General features: G+C 42.1%; 1 protein-coding gene across 1 annotated transcript; it reads right to left on the bottom strand.

Annotated features, from left to right (window-relative positions):
- Positions 1–627: 627 nt before the first annotated feature.
- LOC311121734 (histamine N-methyltransferase-like) lies at positions 628–25,377 on the bottom strand. The gene is made up of 7 exons (XM_084196194.1): positions 25,299–25,377; positions 24,812–24,959; positions 17,462–17,514; positions 13,315–13,422; positions 12,481–12,611; positions 5,800–5,893; positions 628–5,520 (listed from the first exon to the last, which is right to left on the bottom strand). The coding sequence occupies exons 2-7, from the start codon at positions 24,946–24,948 to the stop codon at positions 5,159–5,161; spliced, it is 885 nt and encodes a 294-aa protein (XP_084052320.1). The 5' UTR covers positions 24,949–24,959; positions 25,299–25,377; the 3' UTR covers positions 628–5,158.
- Positions 25,378–26,720: the final 1,343 nt, after the last annotated feature.

Below are 26,720 nucleotides of genomic sequence, written 5' to 3'. Positions count from 1 at the left end.
AGAACTGATGGTTGCTGATAATGGGCCTCTGTACGCCTATGTAGATATTCCATTACAAATCAGCCGTTTCCAGCTACAATAGCCATTTACAACATTAACAATGTCTACACTGTATTTCTGATCAATTTGATGTTATTTTAATGGACAAAAAAAATGCATTTCTTTCAAAAACCAGGAAATGTCTAAGTGACCCCAAACTTTTGAACGGTAGTATATGTGATGTCAATAGACAGGTATACTTTCTGGGTGATTTAAATATTGACTGGCTTTCATCAGGCTGCCCACTCAAGAAAAAGCTTCAAACTGTAACCAGTGCCTGCAACCTGGTTCAGGTTATCAGTCAACCTACCAAGGTAGTTACAAACAGTACAGCAATGAAATCATCAACATGTATTGATCATATCTTTACTAATGCTGCAGAGATTTGTTTGAAGGCAGTATCCAAATCCATCGGATGTAGTGATCACAATATAGTAGCCATATCTAGGAAAACCAAAGTTCCAAAGGCTGGGCCTAATATTGTGTATAAGAGGTCATACAATAAGTTTTGTAGTGATTCCTATGTTGTTGATGTAAATAATATTTGTTGGTCTGTGGTGTGTAATGAGGAGCAAACAGACACTGCACTTGACACATTTATGAAATTGTTTATTCCAGTTACTAATAAGCATGCACCCATTAAGAAAATGACTAAAAACTTTTAGAATCCCGTGGATTGATGAGGAATTGAAAAGTTGTATGGTTGAGAGGGATGAGGCAAAAGGAATGGCAAATAGGTCTGACTGCACAACCGATTGGCAAACATATTGCAAATTGAGAAATCATGTGACTAAATTGAATAAAAAGAAGAAGAAACTATACTATGAAACAAAGATAAATGACATAAAGAATGATAGTAAAAAGCTTTGGAGCACCTTAAAGGAAATTTTGGGAAGAAAGACAAACTCAGCTCCATCATTCATTGAATCAGAAGACTCATTCATCACAAAACCAACTGATATTGCTAACTACTTTAATTAATAATAACTACCAAATTATGAAAGACAAGCATTGTCATTTTGAATTCCGTAAAGTGAGTGTGGAAGAGGTGAACAAATTATTGTTGTCTATCAACAATGACAAGCCACCGGGGTCTGACAACTTGGATGGAAAATTACTGAGGATAATAGCGGACGATATTGCCACTCCTATTTGCCATATTTTCAATTTAAGCCTTCTAGAATGTGTGTGTCCCCAGGCTTGGAGGGAAGCAAAAGTCATTCCGCTACCTAAGAATAGTAAAGCCCCATTTACTGGCTCAAATAGCCGACCAATCAGCCTGTTACCAACCCTTTTGTGTTTGACCAGATACAATGCTATTTTACAGTAACCAAATTGACAACAAACTTTCAGCATGCTTATAGGAAAGGATAGTCAACAAGCACAGCACTTACACAAATGACTGATGATTGGCTTAGAGAATTGATGATAAAAAGATTGTGGGGGCTGTTCTTTAATGGAAGCCTCTCCAACAAAATCCAGGTGGAATCAGGAATTCCCCAGGGCAGCTGTCAATGCCCATTACTTTTTTCAATCTTTGCTAATGACATGCCACTGGCTTTGAGTAAAGCCAGTGTGTCTATGTATGCGGATGACTCAACTCTATACATGTCCCTACTACAGCGACTGAGATGACTGCAACACTTAACAAAGAGCTGCAGTTAGTTTCAGAGTGGGTGGCAAGGAATAAGTTAGTCCTAAATATTTCTAAAACTAAAAGCATTGTATTTGGAACAAAATCATTCACCAAACCCTAAACCTCAACTAAGTCTTGTAATAAATAATGTGGAAATTGAGCAAGTTGAGGTGACTAAACTGCTTGGAGTAACCCTGGATTGTAAACTGTCATGGTGAAAACATATTGATACAACAGTAGCTAAGATGGGGAGAAGTACAGTACCAGTCCAAAGTTTGGACACAACTACTCGTTCCAGGGTTTTTCTTTATTTTTTACTATTTTCTACATTGCAGAATAATAGTGAAGACAACAAAACTATTAAATAACACATATGGAATCATGTAGTAACCAAAAAAGTGTTAAACAAATCAAAACATATTTTATATTTGAGATTCTTCAAAGTAGCCACCCTTTGCCTTGATGACAGCTTTGCACACTCTTGGCATTGTGTTGGGAGAGAGTTGAATTATTGACTAGACTGGTGGGGGTCAGGGAGAGAGTTGAGTTTTTGATTAGACTGGTAGGGGTCGGGCGTGCATGCGGCTGGTCGGTCTGCCTGAAATTTGATATAGAGGATGTCTTAATAAAGATAATCAAAAGTGTTTGTTCATTTGTTAGGCTATTGGTTAAACACAATATTGATTATTAAATTACCTTTGATCTAGTTCAGTCTTATCAATCACTTAAACATATTTAATAATGCTCTCTTATCTAGCTTGATGACTGTTGTTCTAAATAGAGATGGCTAGAAGGGCCTTGGGTCATATCGGATTGTGCAGAAATGCAGGAAATTAGCTTTAGATGCCCAAAAAAAACTCTGGGGGAGGACCCCCACGCCATGAAAAGACACTCCCACTTCTAAAACCAAAGCAGCGCCCTTGAATGCAACTGTGTATCATGTCTTAGGTTCTGATGTGTTGTTAAAGTAAGTGAGGTAAAACAAGTTGTTTTCTCATGACAAACATTATTTGTGATTGATGAAATACTGACTTTATACACTGAGTATACCAAACATTAGGAAAATGTTCCTACTATTAAGCTGCACCCCCCCCCTCCCAATAATAAATGGTCTTTCCACATGTTTGTAGACAATGTCATGAATGGGATGGTCCAGCTGCATTCCTTTCTTTAACGTGTGTTTAAGGTGTTTCATCTCTGTCATTGTGTTGTACAGCGATCGGCTTCAACATTGAGACAGTGACTTACAAGAACCTGAAGTTCCAGGTGTGGGATCTTGATGGACAGACGAGTATCAGGTAATTCTATGAATACCACAACAAGCCTTTCATGTATACACTGAGTATACCAAACATTAGGAACACCTTCCTAATATTTAGTTGCACCCCCACAGAAGAGCCTCAATTCATCGGGGCATGGACTCTACAAGGTGTCGAAAGAGTTCCACAGGGATGCTGGCCCATGTTGACTCCAATGCTTCCCACAGTTGGCTGGATGTCCTTTTGGTGGTGGACCATTCTTGATACAAACAGGAAACTGTTGAGCGTGAAAAACCCAGCAGCATTGCAGTTCTTTACACAAACCGGTACCTACAACCATACCCCGTTCAAAAGCACTTACATCTTTCATCTTGCCCATTCACCCTCTGAATGGCACACATACACTGCTCAAAAAAATAAAAGGGAACACTAAAATAACACATCCTAGATCTGAATGAATGATATAATCTTATTAAATACTTTTTTCTTTACATAGTTGAATGTGCTGACAACAAAATCACACAAAAATGATCAATGGAAATCAAATTTATCAACCCATGGAGGTCTGGATTTGGAGTCACCCTCAAAATTTAAGTGGAAAACCACACTACAGGCTGATCCAACTTTGATGTAATGTCCTTAAAACAAGTCAAAATGAGGCTCAGTAGTGTGTGTGGCCTCCACGTGCCTGTATGACCTCCCTACAATGCCTGGGCATGCTCCTGATGAGGTGGCGGATGGTCTCCTGAGGGATCTCCTCCCAGACCTGGACTAAAGCATCCGCCAACTCCTGGACAGTCTGTGGTGCAACGTGGCGTTGGTGGATGGAGCGAGACATGATGTCCCAGATGTGCTCAATTGGATTCAGGTCTGTGGAACGGGCGGGCCAGTCCATAGCATCAATGCCTTCCTCTTGCAGGAACTGCTGACAAACTCCAGCCACATGAGGTCTAGCATTGTCTTGCATTAGGAGGAACCCAGGGCCAACCGCACCAGCATATGGTCTCACAAGGGGTCTGAGGATCTCATCTCGGTACCTAATGGCAGTCAGGCTACCTCTGGCGAGCACATGGAGGGCTGTGCGGCCCCCCCAAAGAAATGCCACCCCACACCATGACTGACCCACCGCCAAACCGGTCATGCTGGAGGATGTTGTAGGCAGCAGAACGTTCTCCACAGCGTCTCTAGACTCTGTCACGTCTGTCACGTGCTCAGTGTGAACCTGCTTTCATCTGTGAAGAGCACAGGGCACCAGTGGCGAATTTGCCAATCTTGGTGTTCTCTGGCAAATGCCAAACGTCCTGCACGGTGTTGGGCTGTAAGCACAACCCCCACCTGTGGACGTCGGGCCCTCATACCACCCTCATGGAGTCTGTTTCTGACCGTTTGAGCAGACACATGCACATTTGTGGCCTGCTGGAGGTCATTTTGCAGGGCTCTGGCAGTGCTCCTCCTGCTCCTCTTTGCACAAAGGCGGAGGTAGTAGTCCTGCTGCTGGGTTGTCGCCCTCCTACGGCCTCCTCCACGTCTCCTGATGTACTGGCCTGTCTCCTGGTAGCGCCATGCTCTGGACACTACGCTGACAGACACAGCAAACCTTCTTGCCACAGCTCGCATTGATGTGCCATCCTGGATGAGCTGCAGTACCTGAGCCACTTGTGTGGGTTGTAGACTCCGTCTCATGCTACCACTAGAGTGAAAGCACCGCCAGCATTCAAAAGTGACCAAAACATCAGCCAGGAAGCATAGGAACTGAGAAGTGGTCTGTGGTCACCACCTGCAAAACCAGTCCTTTATTGGGGGTGTCTTGCCTATAATTTCCACCTGTTGTCTATTCCATTTGCACAACAGCATGTGAAATGTATTGTCAATCAGTGTTGCTTCCTAAGTGGACAGTTTGATTTCACAGAAGTGTGATTGACTTGGAGTTACATTGTGTTGTTTAAGTGTTCCCTTTATATTTTTGAGCAGTGTATAAAATCCATGTCTCAATTGTCTCAATTGTCTCAAGGCTTAAACATCCTTCTTTAACCTGTCTCCCCCCTTCATCTACACTGATTGAAATGGATTTAACAAGTAACATCAATGAGGGATCATAGCTTTCACCTGGATTCACCTGGTCAGTCTATGTCATGGAAAGAGAAAGTGTTCCTAATATTTTGTATACTCAGTGTTTATCAGTGATACACATTGTTGCTACAGCATTTTGAGATCTATTCCTATGTTACTGTAGAGGGTCGACCACCAGCACCTCCAGGGTGTTATTAAAGATGACCCTCCCATCCACCTCCTTGCTGCAGTCTGGGGTCTTCAGCAGGTCTAGAACTCCTCTCTTCAGCTCAGGAGGAGCTGTGGAGCTGAAGTTTAACACCTCAGTCAGGAAGTCCAGGAGCAGTTCTCCTCTCTGGTCCCCCTCAGTGAAACACTCTGTGATGTCCATTTGAGATGGCAGCTTGTAGCTCTGGTAACTCACTGTCTTAGACTCCAGGTAGGCTTTAATATCACCTGTAGTCACACACTGACTGATCTCTGTGTTGCACAGCTGAGTCCTGAAGGTTCTCCACAGCTTCCCCCAGCCACTCTCACCTACAGACATTACACACAGTGTAACCACCCATAGAAACAGAACACACAGTGTAACCACCCATAGTAACAGAACACACAGTGTAACCACCCATAGTAACAGAACACACAGTGTAACCACCACAGATATGCTATTAAATTACTTAGTTCTAATAGTAACTCATGATTAATTAGTTGTAATATGTAATTATATGGTAAAGTATAACAGTATAACAGAGGTCTGGCATGGAGTCTGATAACATAACCAATGCTTGTAGATATACATCAACTCAACTGACTCACCAGACACCAGAATGATGAGTAGTTTTCCATTCCTGTCCAGGAGGCTCTGGTAGAATGTGACTGTAGCACCTGGGTCCTTCACGTAGTACAACATCTGGATGGAATACAGGGGAACTATCAGGTTAATATAATCAAATAAATACACTGAACAAAAATATAAAACGCAACAATTTCAAAGATTTTACTGAGTTACAGTTCATATAAGGAAATTAGTCAATTGAAATAAATAAATTAGGCCCTAATCTAATCTATGTATTTCACATGACTGGGAATACAGATACAGTGGGGAAAAAAGTATTTAGTCAGCCACCAATTGTGCAAGTTCTCCCACTTAAAAAGATGAGAGAGGCCTGTAATTTTCATCATAGGTACACGTCAACTATGACAGACAAAATGAGAAAAAAAATCCAGAAAATCACATTGTAGGATTTTTAATGAATTTATTTGCAAATTATGGTGGAAAATAAGTATTTGGTCAATAACAAAAGTTTCTCAATACTTTGTTATATACCCTTTGTTGGCAATGACACAGGTCAAACGTTTTCTGTAAGTCTTCACAAGGTTTTCACACACTGTTGCTGGTATTTTGGCCCATTCCTCCATGCAGATCTCCTCTAGAGCAGTGATGTTTTGGGGCTGTCGCTGGGCAACACGGACTTTCAACTCCCTCCAAAGATTTTCTATGGGGTTGAGATCTGGAGACTGGCTAGGCCACTCCAGGACCTTGAAATGCTTCTTACGAAGCCACTCCTTCGTTGCCCGGACGGTGTGTTTGGGATCATTGTCATGCTGAAAGACCCAGCCACGTTTCATCTTCAATGCCCTTGCTGATGGAAGGAGGTTTTCACTCAAAATCTCACGATACATGGCCCCATTCATTCTTTCCTTTACACGGATCAGTTGTCCTGGTCCCTTTGCAGAAAAACAGCCCCAAAGCATGATGTTTCCACCCCCATGCTTCACAGTAGGTATGGTGTTCTTTGGATGCAACTCAGCATTCTTTGTCGTCCAAACACGACGAGTTGAGTTTTTACCAAAACGTTATATTTTGGTTTCATCTGACCATATGCCATTCTCCCAATCCTCTTCTGGATCATCCAAATGCACTCTAGCAAACTTCAGACGGTCCTGGACATGTACTGGCTTAAGCAGGGGGACACGTCTGGCACTGCAGGATTTGAGTCCCTGGCGGCGTAGTGTGTTACTGATGGTAGGCTTTGTTACTTTGGTCCCAGCTCTCTGCAGGTCATTCACTAGGTCCCCCCGTGTGGTTCTGGGATTTTTCCTCACCGTTCTTGTGATCATTTTGACCCCACGGGGTGAGATCTTGCGTGGAGCCCCAGATCGAGGGAGATTATCAGTGGTCTTGTATGTCTTCCATTTGCTAATAATTGCTCCCACAGTTGATTTCTTCAAACCAAGCTGCTTACCTATTGCAGATTCAGTCTTCCCAGCCTGGTGCAGGTCTACAATTTTGTTTCTGGTGTCCTTTGACAGCTCTTTGGTCTTGGCCATAGTGGAGTTTGGAGTGTGACTGTTTGAGGTTGTGGACAGGTGTCTTTTATACTGATAACAAGTTCAAACAGGTGCCATTAATACAGGTAACGAGTGGAGGACAGAGGAGCCTCTTAAAGAAGAAGTTACAGGTCTGTGAGAGCCAGAAATCTTGCTTGTTTGTAGGTGACCAAATACTTATTTTCCACCATAGTTTGCAAATAAATTCATTAAAAATCCTACAATGTGATTTTCTGGATTTTTTTTTCTCAATTTGTCTGTCATAGTTGACGTGAACCTATGATGAAAATTACAGGCCTCTCTCATCTTTTTAAGTGGGAGAACTTGCACAATTGGTGGCTGACTAAATACTTTTTTTCCCCCACTGTATGCATCTGTTGGTAACCCTAAAAAAAAAGGTAGGGGCGATCAGAAAACGAGTCAATATCTGGTGTGACCACCATTTGCCTCATGCAGCGTGACACATCTTCGCATAGAGTTTATCAGGCTGTTGATTGTGGCCTGTGGAATGTTGTCCCACTCCTCTTCAATGGCTGTGCAAAGTTGCTGGATATTGGCGGGAACTGGAACATGCTGTCGTACACGTCGATGTCTGGTGAGTATGCAGGTCATGGGAGAACTTGGACATTTTCAGTTTCTAGAAATTGTATACAGATCCTTGTGACATGGGGCCGTGCATTATCTTGCTGAAACATGAGGTGAAGGCGGCGGATGAATGGCACGACAATGGGCCTCAGGATTTCATCACGGTATACAGTATCTGTGCATTCAAATTGCCATTGATAAAATGCAATTGTGTTCGTTGTCCGTAGCTTATGCCTGCCCATACCATAACCCCACCGCCGAGCAACGGGCACTCTGTTCAAAACGTTGACATCAGCAAACCGCTCACCCACACAATGCCATACACGCTGTCTGCCATCTGCCCAGTTCAGTTGAAACCAGGATAAATCTGTGAAGAGCACACTCCAGCGTGCCAGTGGACATCGAAGGTGAGCATTTGCCCATTGAAGTTGGTTACGACGCCAAACTGTAGTCAGGTCAAGACCCTGGTGAGGACGATGAGCACGCAGATAAGCTTCCCTGAGACAGTTTCTGACAGTTTGTGCAGAAAGTCTTCGGTTGTGCAAATCAACAGTTTCATCAGCTGTCCGGGTGGCTGGTCTCAGACGATCCCGCAGGCGAAGAAGCCGGATGTGGAGGTCCTGGGCTGGCGTGGTTACACGTGGTCTGCGGTCAGTGAGGCCAGTTGGACATACTGCCAAATTCTATTCAATTATCTGGCAACAGCTCTGGTAGATATTCCTGCAGTCAGCATGCCAATTGCACGCTCCCTCAAAACTTGAGACATCTTCGGCATTGTGTTGTGTGACAAAACTGCTTTCTGTGGTGGTGGGGCAGCCAGCGGAAAATACGGAGCGTAGGGGTTGGTAATGTTCTCTAGTGGCGGCGTGATTGGCTCAGTGTTCTGTCACTCATGGGGACACTATGCCACCGCAAAATCTACGGGGAGAGCTCGAAAATTCAAGCCCCTTGGGTGCTGCCATAGAGTTACATTAGAAGTGCCCATCCAAGAAGGCTCAAGGTCATTGGCCACAGATAAAATGATGTCAAATCACATTATATATACACTGTAACTTTGATTGGACTGATCATGTAAACATCATACTTTCAAAATATTAGCTAGCAAGCTAGACAAGCAGTCATCATCATGAATCAAGTCAACAATCTACTGGAAAATCCTTTTCAATTCATGTCATATTGAGAGAAATTATAGATAAAACATATCGGTGCTCATCGGCCATTGGACATAAACATAACACAAGTTAGATATCGCAAATTCAACAGTGAGTGGTTTGGAAGGAATCAGTGGCTAACTGCAAGCATTGCAAAACAATCACTAGCCTGCTATTCAGTGGAGTGGGTGTGTGGTCCAAGTCTGGGTTTAAGGGTTTCTTTTCCAAGCTTAAAAGGATAAACATTCAACACCATGGGCCAGAAAATGTTGAATACATTGGCCATGCTGTCAATCCAGCATGACTTCAAAACAACTGGAAACTCGGAACTGGGAAATCTCAGACTTCAGTGAGTTCAACACAAACTGGGAACTCTGACTGGGAAATCTCAGACTTCAGTGAGTTCAACACAAACTGGGAACTCTGACTGGGAAATCTCAGACTTCAGTGAGTTCAACACAAACTGGGAACTCCGACTGGGAAAATACGTTTTGAACGGTCATCCAACTCGGAATTCCAAGTCGGCCTCTTTCTAGAGCTCCGACCTGAAGATCACTGACGTCATGATTTGACCTTGTTTTTTTTCGCGTTCCCAGTTGTCTTGAAAGCACCATAAATCCAGAGAATGCCAGACTTTCATGACAAAGTTTGATGACTAAATTTGCCCACAAGAAGGACCGCCACACCACCTTCCTGTTCAAGTGAGCACAGCACAACAAGGTGAGTCCAAAAATGTATTCTATGCTGCTGCATAAACAATGTAATATGCCAGGGAGATATGTACACTGTAGCTAAGAAAGTAATACTAAGTGTATGTTGTGTAGTAAGCTTTTAGTAGCCCATGTGCCTCACCCTAATATTTTGGTCCCTTTCCCCCTCATAACTTAGCCTACTGTTCTGACTTGGTGGTGCACATGTAGCCTATAACCTGTTTTAGAGAAATGTAATCATCGAATATTGTAAGAGCTTTCATTGTCTGCTTATATGCCCCCTTTATTTATCCTACGGTTCTGACTTGGTGTACAGGGAGAACACTGTAAGAACGGCCCATGTTCTGAATTCTGTCGATGTACATTCATCTCATGAATGTCTTAATTGAAATTACGGATTGCCTCTTATCCGCTTGTCGTCCCCTTATGCCATAGTTTGTACATCTCAATTGTCAGTAGAAACCACATTTGTTTAAGCAAGTCAGCCATATCAGCTATGGGGTTTTTTAAAGGCAGTAAATGAGGCTGAATTAACTGTTTAGCTGCCAGACAAGGCTCCACTGATAGCCAGGTGTAGCAGTGGTAAGGATTCACTCCATGGTGCTGAAAAGAAAGCTCTGCTGTTGAGACAGGCCCTAACAGTTTGTGGGCACCATTTGTCACCGTTATAGTGCAATTAATGTATTGTTTAATGTTGTGTTGTGTTGTGTAGTGGCTTTGCTTTGCTGGCATGCATCAAAGATTTTGGTGGGAGTTTGCCCCACCAAGATTTACATGCTAAAATCGCCACTGATAATGATCATGCTGTTTAATCAGCTTCTTGATATGCCACACCTGTCAGGTGGATGGATTATCTTTGCAAAGGAGAAATGCTCACTAACAGGTAGGTAAAAAAAATGTGTTCACAAAATTTGAGAGCAATAAGCTTTTTGTGCATATGGGAGATTTTACATGTTGCATTTATATTTTTGTTCAGTGTAGCTATGTATGACACATACGCAGGTAGCTTAGTGGTTAAGAGCGTTGTGCCAGTAACCGAAAGGTCGCTGGTTCTAATCCCCGAGCCGACTAGGTGAAAAATCTGTCGATGTGCCCTTGAGCAAGGCACTTAACCCTAATTGCTCCTGTAAGTCGCTCTGGATAAGAGCGTCTGCTAAATGACTAAAATGTAAAATGTAAAATGTAAAACATACAGTGGCTTGCGAAAGTATTCACCCCCCTTGGCATTTTTCCTATTTTGTTGCCTTACAACCTGGATTTAAAATTGATTTTTTTGTGGGTTTGTGTCATTTGATTTACACAACATGCCTACCACTTTGAAGATGCAAAATATTAATTGTGAAACAAACCACCTTTTTCAGCAATTACAGCTGCAAGTCTTTTGGGGTGTCTCTATAAGCTTGGCACATCTAGCCACTGGGATTTTTGCCCATTCTTCAAGGCAAAACTGCTCCAGCTCCTTCAAGTTGGATGGGTTCCGCTGGTGTACAGCAATCTTTAAGCCATACCACAGATTCTCAATTGGATTGAGGTCTGTGCTTTGACTAGGCCATTCCAAGGCATTTCAATGTTTCCCCTTAAACCACTCGAGTGTTGCTTTAGCAGAATGCTTAGGGTCATTGTCCTGCTGGAAGGTGAACCTCCGTCCTCGGAAGACTAAAACAGGTTTCCCTCAAGAATTTCCCTGTATTTAGCGCCATCCATCATTCCTTCAATTCTGACCAGTTTCCCAGTCCCTGCCGATGCAAAACATCCCCACAGCATGATGCTGCCACCACCATGCTTCACTGTGGGGATGGTGTTCTCGGGGTGATGAGAGATGTTGGGTTTGCGCCAGACATAGCGTTTTCCTTGATGGCCAAAAAGCTCAATTTTAGTCTCATCTGACAAGAGTACCTTCTTCCATATGTTTGGAGAGTCTCCCATATGCCTTTTGGCGAACACCAAACGTGTTTGCTTATTTTTTTCTTTAAGCAATGGCTTTTTTCTGGCCACTCTTCCGTAAAGCCCAGCTCTGTGGAGTGTACGGCTTAAAGTGGTCCTATGGACAGATACTCCAATCTCCGCTGTGGAGCTTTGCAGCTCCTTCAGGGTTATCTTTGGTCTCTTTGTTGCCTCTCTGATTAATGCCCTCCTTGCCTGGTCCGTGAGTTTTGATGGGCGGCCCTCTCTTGGCATGTTTGTTGTGGTGCCATATTGTTTCCATTTTTTAATAATGGATTTAATGGTGCTCCGTGGGATGTTCAAAGTTTCGGATATTATTTTATAACCCAACCCTGATCTCTACTTTTCCACAACTTTGTCCCTGACCTGTTTGGAGAGCTCCTTGGTCTTCATGGTGCCGCTTGCTTGGTGGTGCCCCTTGCTTAGTGGTGTTGCAGACTCTGGAGCCTTTCAGAACAGGTGTATATATACACTGAGATCATGTGACACTTAAATAAAGTCCACCTGTGTGCAATCTAACTAATTATGTGACTTCTGAAGGTAATTGGTTGCACCAGATCTTATTTAGGGGCTTCATAGCAAAGGGGGTGAATACATATGCACGCACCACTTTTCCATTATCTATTTTTACGAATTTTTTGAAACAAGTTATTTTTTTCATTTTACTTCACCAATTTGGACTATTTTGTGTATGTCCATTACACGAAATCCAAATAAAAATCCATTTAAATTAGAGGTTGTAATGCAACAAAATAGGAAAATGTGGGTAGTTCTACCTGTATCATGTGAATGAAGTCCATCTTCTTGGACAAATGGTTCTCTCTCCAGTGCTTCTCAAACTCAGCGGCCGTCATCTTGTTCCAAGTGAATTTAATATAGTCTAGGTTTGGTTTCTGGGACACCAACACTACACAAGATAAAGATATATGAAGTAATTCAACAAAATAAGTTATCCTAAGATACAAACTATATGTATAGAATATATACAGTACATTCATATAATTACACTGAACTATATACTGAACTATTTACCCTTATAGAGATGGAATCATACTGAACTATTTACCCTTATAGACGTGTAATCATACTGAACTATTTACCCTTATAGAGGTGTAATCATACTGAACTATTTACCCTCATAGAGATGGAATCATACTGAACTATATACCCTTATAGAGGTGTAATCATACTGAACTATTTACCCTCATAGAGATGGAATCATACTGAACTATATACCCTTATAGAGGTGTAATCATACTGAACTATTTACCCTTATAGAGATGGAATCATACTGAACTATATACCCTTATAGAGGCGTAATCATACTGAACTATATACCCTTATAGAGGTGTAATCATACTGAACTATATACCCTTATAGAGATGTAATCATACTGAACTATATACCCTTATAGAGGTGTAATCATACTGAACTATATACCCTTATAGAGATGGAATCATACTGAACTATATACCCTTATAGAGATGGAATCATACTGAACTATATACCCTCATAGAGGTGTAATCATACTGAACTATATACCCTTATAGAGGTGTAATCATACTGAACTATATACCCTTATAGAGGTGTAATCATACTGAACTATATACCCTTATAGAGGTGGAGCTGCTGGGCGCTGGGTTCCACCACCTGGTTGTCCACGGTTACTGCAGGATGCTTCAGATGCAGCTGAGAGAACATCTCAAGGTCAATCTCACCTGAGGAGAGGACAGGTGATGTAGGTAAAACGGGAAACACATACTGTAGGTCTCACCTGAGAACAGGAGAGAACAGCTGAGACAATCCTACAGGTACGTCTATCTCACCTGAGGAGAGGACAGGTAATGTGGAATGTACTGTATGTATTATGTTGTGTGTAATGACCAGGGGCGGTGTGTTCATTAGGGCGATATGGGCGACGCACTGCCAAACGGGAAAAGGAAGGGATTTTTTTTCTAATCAATTATATCACGGCAACAGTAGTTATCAGTGTTCTAATCTAGACGTCTGATCTGCCACTAAATGTCCAATCAGGCTAAAGTCGTGCTTCAAATGGCCCCGCCCCTTTTGGGGCGATTTCAGTCAGGTTGAAAATCGCCCCAGAAGTCTCTCATAGACTCTCATGTAAAATCTTTTTTTTTCAAATATCAGAGCTTTCAATACAATCTCTATGGGTTTCTGAGGGCTTGCACTTACGCGCTTTTGTCATACGTAACATAACCATGAACGTAACTAAGAAAAGAGCGGGTAGCAGCGTCAATCAATTCACGTACTACTGTCAAGATGGCTAGCGTTCAGTGCAACTCGATTGTCTCTTTGAAAGAAGTTCCTTTTTGTCGGCGAACAAATCAAGATAAATTGGCAACGAAACAATTAGGACCTCCCAGACCAAATTTAATAATTCAACAGGTTTCTACTAAAGGGGGAAAGTCCTACACCCGAGGATTTTCCAAAAATTGGTACGAACGAAAAACCTGGCTAGCAGGCTGCGATGTAGCTAATGCAGTCTTCTGCTACACTTGCTTACTCTTTCACCCTGAAGGCGGCACGGCAGACAGCACCGCTTGGACAGCGACTGGTGTAACGGACATGCACCATCTTTCAGAAAAGATTAAGAAACATGAGCTGTCAAAGACCCACATGGATAGCTGTTTGAGATTGTCTGCTTTGGGGAGAGTGAACATTGCCACTCAACTGGATGAGGGATACAGGCTAGCTGTCCGCCGCCACAACGATGAGGTTAGCAAGAACCGCCACATCCTCAGCCGGCTAATCCAGTGTGTGAAGTTTTGCGGAGTGTTTGAGTTAGCTTTGCGAGGCAAAGATGAAACTGAGGGCTCCACCAACCCTGGTAAGCCAACACTTTTGAGATCAGTCAATAAATGCTTCTGGTATTGACATATATGCTGCCCCTGTCTTCATGTTGTTGCTGGACATATCTTTTTTTAAATGTGTGTAGGTCACCTAAATCATCAGAAAAATTGCCCCCCCCCTGAGAATTCTTTCAGGAACCGCCACTGGTAATGACCAGTGTCTATTTTTGTATACAGGAGTACTGTGTGTTTGGGGATATTAAAGTGAATCCTATTCTATCCTAATATAGGAAGAGAAACCCTGTGAAGAGCTGGAACGAGAGCTGGAAGAGGGGATTTTCTACTAGATACAGATTCAGAGTAATCAAAGTCCTCTGATAGTTTCATTGATTGGATTGAAAAATGATAGAAGAGTAATGGAAAGGTGAATGAGTATCTGACAGCTGGATAGCGGTCTACAAGATGGAGAATGATTACAAGTGTTCAACAGTGCAACAATCAAAAAATGTATGTGATCATAATCAGGTATGAAGTAAAAATCAAAAGGTGTATGTCTTTCAAACAGAAAGCGTAAGATCCACAGGACAGCTACCCAATAAGTCAGGTTCATTGTGTAAATCATGGATATCAATGATCATTTGTCATCAGTTATGATTAGCCGAACAGTGGATGTAATACCAATAATATCACAGGCTAATTACTCCTCTTGTTATCAACATTGTTAACCCTTTACACTCGTGGGAATTGGCCTATATGGATAGGGCTACATTTAAATGTTTCTTACAGAAGAAATCTGAAAAGCATAACCATGGTAGCAATTGAAAGGAAACAGTTTGGAGATTATGGGGAAATTATTAGACCAAAGGTGAGGACACAACAATTCACCTGACACAAAACTGAATCCAAACATTACGCTGTTGATTTTATGTGCATTTTACATTTACTGTCCTTTTTTCCGCATTTGTTGATACATTCAGGAACATGATAAGAATACTGCTGGAAAATGTGGGGTAGGTGCAACATATGACAAAACAATGACATGGGTTTGAGTGAGAGGACTAACTGGTGTCTCCAGGTGACCACACCTCTCCAGACTGTGGGTTTGAGTGAGAGGACTAACTGGTGTCTCCAGGTGACCACACCTCTCCAGACTGTGGGTTTGAGTGAGAGGACTAACTGGTGTCTCCAGGTGACCACACCTCTCCAGACTCTGGGTTTGAGTGAGAGGACTAACTGGTGTCTCCAGGTGGCCACACCTCTCCAGACTGTGGGTTTGAGTGAGAGGACTAACTGGTGTCTCCAGGTGACCACACCTCTCCAGACTCTGGGTTTGAGTGAGAGGACTAACTGGTGTCTCCAGGTGACCACACCTCTCCAGACTGTGGGTTTGAGTGAGAGGACTAACTGGTGTCTCCAGGTGACCACACCTCTCCAGACTGTGGGTTTGAGTGAGAGGACTAACTGGTGTCTCCAGGTGACCACACCTCTCCAGACTGTGGGTTTGAGTGAGAGGACTAACTGGTGTCTCCAGGTGACCACACCTCTCCAGACTGTGGGTTTGAGTGAGAGGACTAACTGGTGTCTCCAGGTGACCACACCTCTCCAGACTCTGGGTTTGAGTGAGAGGACTAACTGGTGTCTCCAGGTGACCACACCTCTCCAGACTGTGGGTTTGAGTGAGAGGACTAACTGGTGTCTCCAGGTGACCACACCTCTCCAGACTGTGGGTTTGAGTGAGAGGACTAACTGGTGTCTCCAGGTGACCACACCTCTCCAGACTGTGGGTTTGAGTGAGAGGACTAACTGGTGTCTCCAGGTGGCCACACCTCTCCAAAGTGTGCACAGTTCCTAAGTAATTTCAATGTACCTTTATAACTCAAAGAAGAGGATTCAACTAAAAGGTGGTTTTTTTAGCTCTCCTAGCTGTGCCATTGAGGAACTAAAGCAAGCACACTTGTAATTGTTATGTTTGGAACACAACTCTGCATCTCCACCATCACACAATTGTTGTTGTTGTTTACGCAATCCAAAAACAGTTCTATTGCCAGCATGACAAGCTAAGTTCTAAAATACAATATTACAGTGTTAGGCTTTCACAATGCAATTCAGGGAAACAGATCATAATTTTGATGCGTATAGAAAGGAATTGAGTGCATTCAGGTTCGTTTTCAGCGGCAAATTTTGTTCACAATAAACAAACATGGGCTCATTCTGTTCAGAACAACCCATGGTATGACGTCATCTTGGAACTGTACATCAAGATAGTGATCATAAACATTGACACTGTATACCACTTGAGGTTTATGATATGCAAATGTGAAGTTCACATTTGGACTTACGGGTGTTTGGCTTGCTTGTATGACATCAAAGCGGTATTTATTATAATCCTCAATTACATTTACATTTACGTCATTTAGCAGACGCTCTTATCCAGAGCGACTTACAAATTGGATCAATGTCTCATCTTTGAAAATACATAGAGTCCTTTTAATTTACAGCATTTCCCTCACTCAGACTCAAGTTCAGAACGACTGTCAGTCAAAACCCATACAGCGGTGTGAAACGCAGAGACAGAGCTCTGATGTCATTTAGGTAGCCTAGCGGTTAAGAGCATTGGGCCAGTAACCGAAAGGTCACTGGTTTGAATCCCTGAGCCGACTAGGTGAAACATCTGTCGATGTGCCCTTGAGCAAGGCACTTAATTGTGATTGCTACTCTAAGTCGTTCTGCATAAGAGTGTCTGCTAAATAACTAAAATGTAAAATGTATAGCATGTTACTGTAAAGCCACTGCGTTCCAATTTAGGCTTTTATCAGTGCACAAATCAGCCATTTTCAACCCGTACCAGTGTAAAGGGTTAAACAAAGAGTAAATATTTGAATTTGCTCAACAAATGTTTATCTATGATAGTTTAATCCTTTGTGACACCATGGTTCTTTCTCACCTGCTCCACTTCCAACTCCCATCATATTAAGATTGGCTTTTCCCTCTCCAATGCTGGGGAAGAAACAGACTTAATTACATCCTAAGAAATGCCCTTGAGATGTTCTGTCTAACATGGGGTTAAGTATCCTGGGAATTGTAGCCATACTTGGGCTAGTATGTCAGAACTGTTACCTGGTTAGTATGTCAGAACTGTTACCTGGTTAGTATGTCAGAACTGTTACCTGGCTAGTATGTCAGAACTGTTACCTGGTTAGTATGTTAGAACTGTTACCTGGCTAGTATGTCAGAACTGTTACCTGGCTAGTATGTCAGAACTGTTACCTGGCTAGTATGTCAGAACTGTTACCTGGCTAGTATGTCAGAACTGTTACCTGGCTAGTTTGTTAGAACTGTTACCTGGCTAGTTTGTCAGAACTGTTACCTGGCTAGTTTGTCAGAACTGTTACCTGGCTAGTTTGTCAGAACTGTTACCTGGCTAGTATGTCAGAAATATTACCTGGCTAGTATGTCAGAAATATTACCTGGCTAGTATGTCAGAACTGTTAATTGGCTAGTATGTCAGAACTGTTACCTGATTAGTATGTCAGAACTGTTAACTGGCTAGTATGTCAGAACTGTTAACTGGCTAGTATGTCAGAACTGTTACCTGGCTTGTATGTCAGAACTGTTATCTAGCTAGTATTGTTTACCTGGCTAGTTTTTCAGAACTGTTGTCTGGCTAGTATTGTTTACCTGGCTAGTATTTCAGAACTGTTGTCTGGCTAGTATGTCAGAACTGTTACTTAGTATGTCAGAACTGTTACCTGGCTAGAATGTCAGAACTGTTACCTGATTAGTAAATCAGAACTGTTACCTGATTAGTATGTCAGAACTGTTATCTAGCTAGTATTGTTTACCTGGCTAGTATGTCAGAACTGTTACCTGGCTAGTATGTCAGAACTGTTACCTGGATAGTATGTCAGAACTGTTACCTGGCTAGTATGTCAGAACAGTTACCTGGCTAGTATGTCAGAACTGTTACCTGGCTAGTATGTCAGAACTGTTACTTGATTAGTATGTCAGAACTGTTACCTGGCTTATATGTCAGAACTGTTACCTGATTAGTATGTCAGAACTGTTATCTAGCTAGTATTGTTTACCTGGCTAGTATGTCAGAACTGTTACCTGGCTAGTATGTCAGAACTGTTACCTGGCTAGTATGTCAGAACTGTTACATGGCTAGTATGTCAGAACTGTTACCTGGCTAGTATGTCAGAACTGTTACCTGGCTAGTTTGTCAGAACTGTTACCTGGCTAGTTTGTCAGAACTGTTACCTGGCTAGTTTGTCAGAACTGTTACCTGGCTAGTTTGTCAGAACTGTTACCTGGCTAGTTTGTCAGAACTGTTACCTGGCTAGTATGTCAGAACTGTTACCTGGCTAGTATGTCAGAACTGTTACCTGGCTAGTATGTCAGAACTGTTACTTGATTAGTATGTCAGAACTGTTACCTGGCTTATATGTCAGAACTGTTACCTGATTAGTATGTCAGAACTGTTACCTGGCTAGTATGTCAGAACTGTTACCTGGCTAGTATGTCAGAAATATTACCTGGCTAGTATGTCAGAAATATTACCTGGCTAGTATGTCAGAACTGTTACCTGATTAGTATGTCAGAAATTTTAATTGGCTAGTATGTCAGAACTGTTACCTGATTAGTATGTCAGAACTGTTAACTGGCTAGTATGTCAGAACTGTTAACTGGCTAGTATGTCAGAACTGTTACCTGGCTTGTATGTCAGAACTGTTATCTAGCTAGTATTGTTTACCTGGCTAGTTTTTCAGAACTGTTGTCTGGCTAGTATTGTTTACCTGGCTAGTATTTCAGAACTGTTGTCTGGCTAGTATGTCAGAACTGTTACTTAGTATGTCAGAACTGTTACCTGGCTAGAATGTCAGAACTGTTACCTGATTAGTAAATCAGAACTGTTACCTGATTAGTATGTCAGAACTGTTATCTAGCTAGTATTGTTTACCTGGCTAGTATGTCAGAACTGTTACCTGGCTAGTATGTCAGAACTGTTACCTGGCTAGTATGTCAGAACTGTTACCTGGCTAGTATGTCAGAACTGTTACCTGGCTAGTATGTCAGAACTGTTACCTGGCTAGTATGTCAGAACTGTTACCTGGCTAGTTTGTCAGAACTGTTACCTGGCTAGTTTGTCAGAACTGTTACCTGGCTAGTATGTCAGAACTGTTACCTGGCTAGTATGTCAGAACTGTTACTTGATTAGTATGTCAGAACTGTTACCTGGCTTAAATGTCAGAACTGTTACTTGATTAGTATGTCAGAACTGTTATCTAGCTAGTATTGTTTACCTGGCTAGTATGTCAGAACTGTTACCTGGCTAGTATGTCAGAACTGTTACCTGGCTAGTATGTCAGAACTGTTACCTGGCTAGTTTGTCAGAACTGTTACCTGGCTAGTTTGTCAGAACTGTTACCTGGCTAGTTTGTCAGAACTGTTACCTGGCTAGTTTGTCAGAACTGTTACCTGGCTAGTTTGTCAGAACTGTTACCTGGCTAGTATGTCAGAACTGTTACCTGGCTAGTATGTCAGAACTGTTACCTGGCTAGTATGTCAGAACTGTTACTTGATTAGTATGTCAGAACTGTTACCTGGCTTATATGTCAGAACTGTTACCTGATTAGTATGTCAGAACTGTTACCTGGCTAGTATGTCAGAACTGTTACCTGGCTAGTATGTCAGAAATATTACCTGGCTAGTATGTCAGAAATATTACCTGGCTAGTATGTCAGAACTGTTACCTGATTAGTATGTCAGAAATTTTAATTGGCTAGTATGTCAGAACTGTTACCTGATTAGTATGTCAGAACTGTTAACTGGCTAGTATGTCAGAACTGTTAACTGGCTAGTATGTCAGAACTGTTACCTGGCTTGTATGTCAGAACTGTTAACTGGCTTATATGTCAGAACTGTTACCTGATTAGTATGTCAGAACTGTTACCTGGCTAGTATGTCAGAACTGTTACTTGATTAGTATGTCAGAACTGTTACCTGGCTTATATGTCAGAACTGTTACCTGATTAGTATGTCAGAACTGTTACCTGGCTAGTATGTCAGAACTGTTACCTGGCTAGTATGTCAGAAATATTACCTGGCTAGTATGTCAGAAATATTACCTGGCTAGTATGTCAGAACTGTTACCTGATTAGTATGTCAGAAATTTTAATTGGCTAGTATGTCAGAACTGTTACCTGATTAGTATGTCAGAACTGTTAACTGGCTAGTATGTCAGAACTGTTAACTGGCTAGTATGTCAGAACTGTTACCTGGCTTGTATGTCAGAACTGTTACCTGGCTAGTATGTCAGAACTGTTACCTTGCTAGTATGTCAGAACTGTTACCTGGCTAGTATGTCAGAACTGTTACTTGATTAGTATGTCAGAACTGTTACCTGATTAGTATGTCAGAACTGTTACCTGATTAGTATGTCAGAACTGTTACCTGGCTAGTATGTCAGAACTGTTACCTGGCTAGTATGTCAGAAATATTACCTGGCTAGTATGTCAGAAATATTACCTGGCTAGTATGTCAGAACTGTTACCTGATTAGTATGTCAGAAATGTTAATTGGCTAGTATGTCAGAACTGTTACCTGATTAGTATGTCAGAACTGTTAACTGGCTAGTATGTCAGAACTGTTACCTGGCTTGTATGTCAGAACTGTTACCTGGCTTGTATGTCAGAACTGTTACCTGGCTAGTATGTCAGAACTGTTACCTGGCTAGTATGTCAGAACTGTTACTTAGTATGTCAGAACTGTTACCTGGCTAGTATGTCAGAACTGTTACCTGGCTAATATGTCAGAACTGTTACCTGGCTAGTATGTCAGAACTGTTACCTGGCTAGTTTGTCAGAACTGTTACCTGGCTAGTTTGTCAGAACTGTTACCTGGCTAGTATGTCAGAACTGTTACCTGGCTAGTATGTCAGAACTGTTACTTGATTAGTATGTCAGAACTGTTACCTGGCTTATATGTCAGAACTGTTACCTGATTAGTATGTCAGAACTGTTACCTGATTAGTATGTCAGAACTGTTACCTGGCTAGTATGTCAGAACTGTTACCTGGCTAGTATGTCAGAAATATTACCTGGCTAGTATGTCAGAAATATTACCTGGCTAGTATGTCAGAACTGTTACCTGATTAGTATGTCAGAAATGTTAATTGGCTAGTATGTCAGAACTGTTACCTGATTAGTATGTCAGAACTGTTAACTGGCTAGTATGTCAGAACTGTTACCTGGCTTGTATGTCAGAACTGTTACCTGGCTTGTATGTCAGAACTGTTACCTGGCTAGTATGTCAGAACTGTTACCTGGCTAGTATGTCAGAACTGTTACTTAGTATGTCAGAACTGTTACCTGGCTAGTATGTCAGAACTGTTACCTGGCTAATATGTCAGAACTGTTACCTGGCTAGTATGTCAGAACTGTTACCTGGCTAGTATGTCAGAACTTTTACCTGGCTAGTATGTCAGAACTGTTACCTGGCTAGTATGTCAGAACTGTTACCTGGCTAGTTTGTCAGAACTGTTACCTGGCTATTATGTCAGAACTGTTACCTGGCTAGTATGTCAGAACTGTTACTTGATTAGTATGTCAGAACTGTTATCTAGCTAGTATTGTTTACCTGGCTAGTATTTCAGAACTGTTGTCTGGCTAGTATGTCAGAACTGTTATCTAGCTAGTATTGTTTACCTGGCTAGTATGTCAGAACTGTTACCTGGCTAGTATGTCAGAACTGTTACCTGGCTAGTATGTCAGAACTGTTACCTGGCTAGTATGTCAGAACTGTTACCTGATTAGTATGTCAGAACTGTTATCTAGCTAGTATTGTTTACCTGGCTAGTATTTCAGAACTGTTGTCTGGCTAGTATGTCAGAACTGTTACTTAGTATGTCAGAACTGTTACCTGGCTAGTATGTCAGAACTGTTACCTGGCTAGTATGTCAGAACTGTTACCTGGCTAGTATGTCAGAACTGTTACCTGGCTAGTATGTCAGAACTGTTACCTGGCTAGTATGTCAGAACTGTTACCTGGCTAGTTTGTCAGAACTGTTACCTGGCTAGTTTGTCAGAACTGTTACCTGGCTAGTATGTCAGAACTGTTACCTGGCTAGTATGTCAGAACTGTTACTTGATTAGTATGTCAGAACTGTTACCTGGCTTATATGTCACAACTGTTACCTGATTAGTATGTCAGAACTGTTACCTGGCTAGTATGTCAGAACTGTTACCTGGCTAGTATGTCAGAAATATTACCTGGCTAGTATGTCAGAAATATTACCTGGCTAGTATGTCAGAACTGTTACCTGATTAGTATGTCAGAAATGTTAATTGGCTAGTATGTCAGAACTGTTACCTGATTAGTATGTCAGAACTGTTAACTGGCTAGTATGTCAGAACTGTTAACTGGCTAGTATGTCAGAACTGTTACCTGGCTAGTATGTCAGAACTGTTACCTGGCTAGTATGTCAGAACTGTTAACTGGCTAGTATGTCAGAACTGTTACCTGGCTATTATGTCAGAACTGTTACCTGGCTAGTATGTCAGAACTGTTACCTGGCTAGTATGTCAGAACTGTTACCTGGCTAGTATGTCAGAACTGTTACCTGGCTAGTATGTCAGAAATGTTAATTGGCTAGTATGTCAGAACTGTTACCTGATTAGTATGTCAGAACTGTTAACTGGCTAGTATGTCAGAACTGTTAACTGGCTAGTATGTCAGAACTGTTACCTGGCTAATATGTCAGAACTGTTACCTGGCTAGTATGTCAGAACTGTTACCTGGCTAGTATGTCAGAACTTTTACCTGGCTAGTATGTCAGAACTGTTACCTGGCTAGTATGTCAGAACTGTTACCTGGCTAGTTTGTCAGAACTGTTACCTGCTATTATGTCAGAACTGTTACCTGGCTAGTATGTCAGAACTGTTACTTGATTAGTATGTCAGAACTGTTATCTAGCTAGTATTGTTTACCTGGCTAGTATTTCAGAACTGTTGTCTGGCTAGTATGTCAGAACTGTTATCTAGCTAGTATTGTTTACCTGGCTAGTATGTCAGAACTGTTACCTGGCTAGTATGTCAGAACTGTTACCTGGCTAGTATGTCAGAACTGTTACCTGGCTAGTATGTCAGAACTGTTACCTGATTAGTATGTCAGAACTGTTATCTAGCTAGTATTGTTTACCTGGCTAGTATTTCAGAACTGTTGTCTGGCTAGTATGTCAGAACTGTTACTTAGTATGTCAGAACTGTTACCTGGCTAGTATGTCAGAACTGTTACCTGGCTAGTATGTCAGAACTGTTACCTGGCTAGTATGTCAGAACTGTTACCTGGCTAGTATGTCAGAACTGTTACCTGGCTAGTATGTCAGAACTGTTACCTGGCTAGTTTGTCAGAACTGTTACCTGGCTAGTTTGTCAGAACTGTTACCTGGCTAGTATGTCAGAACTGTTACCTGGCTAGTATGTCAGAACTGTTACTTGATTAGTATGTCAGAACTGTTACCTGGCTTATATGTCACAACTGTTACCTGATTAGTATGTCAGAACTGTTACCTGGCTAGTATGTCAGAACTGTTACCTGGCTAGTATGTCAGAAATATTACCTGGCTAGTATGTCAGAAATATTACCTGGCTAGTATGTCAGAACTGTTACCTGATTAGTATGTCAGAAATGTTAATTGGCTAGTATGTCAGAACTGTTACCTGATTAGTATGTCAGAACTGTTAACTGGCTAGTATGTCAGAACTGTTAACTGGCTAGTATGTCAGAACTGTTACCTGGCTAGTATGTCAGAACTGTTACCTGGCTAGTATGTCAGAACTGTTAACTGGCTAGTATGTCAGAACTGTTACCTGGCTATTATGTCAGAACTGTTACCTGGCTAGTATGTCAGAACTGTTACCTGGCTAGTATGTCAGAACTGTTACCTGGCTAGTATGTCAGAACTGTTACCTGGCTAGTATGTCAGAAATGTTAATTGGCTAGTATGTCAGAACTGTTACCTGATTAGTATGTCAGAACTGTTAACTGGCTAGTATGTCAGAACTGTTAACTGGCTAGTATGTCAGAACTGTTACCTGGCTAGTATGTCAGAACTGTTACCTGGCTAGTATGTCAGAACTGTTACCTGGCTAGTATGTCAGAACTGTTACCTGGCTACTATGTCAGAACTGTTACCTGGCTAGTATGTCAGAACTGTTACCTGGCTAGTATGTCAGAACTGTTACCTGATTAGTATGTCAGAATTTTTAACTGGCTAGTATGTCAGAACTGTTACCTGGCTAGTATGTCAGGCAGGATGCCATGGATAAAGTCCTGCATGCACTGGTGTTCAGAGGAGCGCTCCAGGAACAGCTGGAAGGACTTCAGGTATCTGTCATCATCCTCCACCAGACTTCTCATAGAACAGGACATGGCTAAATGGTCTGTCAAAACAATCACAACTTACTCTCCTTTCACAGATGAGAATGACACATTATATGTATTTATATAAAGTCAGTTCATGTCAATATAAGCAGTACTAGTTCAGGAACATAGTGAGCTTATGAGTTTATTCAGCTGTAGCTACTGTCTGATTGGCAAACGGCCTGCCTTGTCACAGTTCTCATTCTGCATTTCTCAACAGACAGTGCTGTATGATTATAGAGTGGGTCAAAGTTCACAAGTTACTCCTGATTGTCATGAATTGTACAAATACAGTTTGAAGCATGTGTTTTTACAATATTGTAGCTACATTGAAATCAAATGGTACAGTAAATACTCACTTTCCTTTCAAGACGACAACAGAATCACGTGCAAATCATGTGATGTGACTAAGGCAATGCAGCACACCAGTGGCACAGAAGAAACTCCTCCCACTGTACTTTGTCCTTTGTGCAAGCGGGAGAAGACTAATCCTTTAAAGCTATAGCGTATTTTAATTCCTATGATGATACATGCATCTGCCTTAACACACATTTTAATCAGAGAGCACAAAACATTGGACAAAACATGTGAGAATGCACTTTGTTTCTAACACCTTAGTAATTCCACTAGCTAATCAAGTGCTTGATGATTAGAGGAGGTAATGTGTTAGCGCTGGAACTACACACCCTGTGGATACATTTTAGTCATTTAGCAGACGCTCTTATCCAGAGCGACTTACAGTTAGTGAGTGCATACATTCTTCATACTGACCCCCCGTGGGAAACGAACCCACAACCCTGGCGTTGCAAGCGCCATGCTCTACCAACTGAGCTACAGGGGACCCAGGCAATCTGCATCATTGTTCATTCTCTGAACATCTCCTAAATATTCATTATCTTCTTGCTTTGCACTCAAAACAGTCAAACCACATTAACATTTATAAAGTGATTTGTCCGGTGTAACAGATAAATCATGATTAAACTGAAGTCTAAACCTCCTAGCTGTTCAGAATCAGGTGATGCCTGGACCAGACTGAACCAGATTAATTAGTTGTGACAAAAAGCTGTGTCCAGTGCTGCTCATCTGGGTGGCCTTGACAACACCACTCTTATTAACCTCAGCCTTAAATATAAGTGACAGTCTTAACTAGATGAATTAGATTAAACAAAAGATTTAAACTGCATTTCCCCCTTCACTTGAAAAGATTGAGATTAACAGCGAGGCTATCTGGCAATCCATGCAACGCTTATCAGGCTGTTTCCATCTGCAGGGGGGAAATCGGGGGACACTGTGGCCCTGTCCGACGATACCCCCGGACAGGGCCAACCAGGCAGGATATAACCCCACCCACTTTGCCAAAGCACAGCCCCCACACCACCAGAGGGATATCAACAGACCACCAACCTACTACCCTGAGACAAGGCTGAGTATAGCCCACCAAGATCTCCTCCACCGCACGAGCCCGAGGGGACGCAAAACCGGACAGGAAGATCACGTCTGTGACTCAACACACTCAAGTGACGCACCCTTCCTAGGGACGGCATGGAAGAGCACTAGTAAGCCAGTGACTCAGCCCCCGTAATAGGGTCAGAGGCAGAGAGTCAGGGTTAGGGTTAGGAGTAGGGTTAGGGGTGGGAACAGGATACGAACCCGGGTTAGGGTAAGGGTTAAGGTTAGGGTTAGGAGTAGGGTTAGGGGTGGGAACAGGATACGAACCCGGGTTAGGGTAAGGGTTAAGGTTAGGGTCAGGGTTAAGGTCAGGGGAAGGGGGGTATTTGGCA

This window comes from Coregonus lavaretus, assembly GCF_964263955.1.
Source record: "Coregonus lavaretus genome assembly, contig: HAP1_SCAFFOLD_453, whole genome shotgun sequence".
Taxonomy (NCBI): Eukaryota; Metazoa; Chordata; class Actinopteri; order Salmoniformes; family Salmonidae; genus Coregonus; species Coregonus lavaretus.
Note: the sequence above shows the minus strand (reverse complement) of the source record. Positions and strands in the feature narration are given on the sequence as shown.

What these genes read in the sequence shown, in the direction of transcription:
- LOC311121734 (XM_084196194.1), bottom strand. Translation starts at nt 24,948, where the DNA reads ATGTCCTGTTCTATGAGAAGTCTGGTGGAGGATGATGACAGATACCTG. An exon ending in GCAGCTCCACCTCTATAAGG is followed by an intron (nt 12,612 to 13,314) that starts GTATATAGTTCA and finishes TATCTTGTGTAG; the next exon opens with TGTTGGTGTCCCAGAAACCA. An exon ending in ACTCATCATTCTGGTGTCTG is followed by an intron (nt 5,521 to 5,799) that starts GTGAGTCAGTTG and finishes TAATGTCTGTAG; the next exon opens with GTGAGAGTGGCTGGGGGAAG.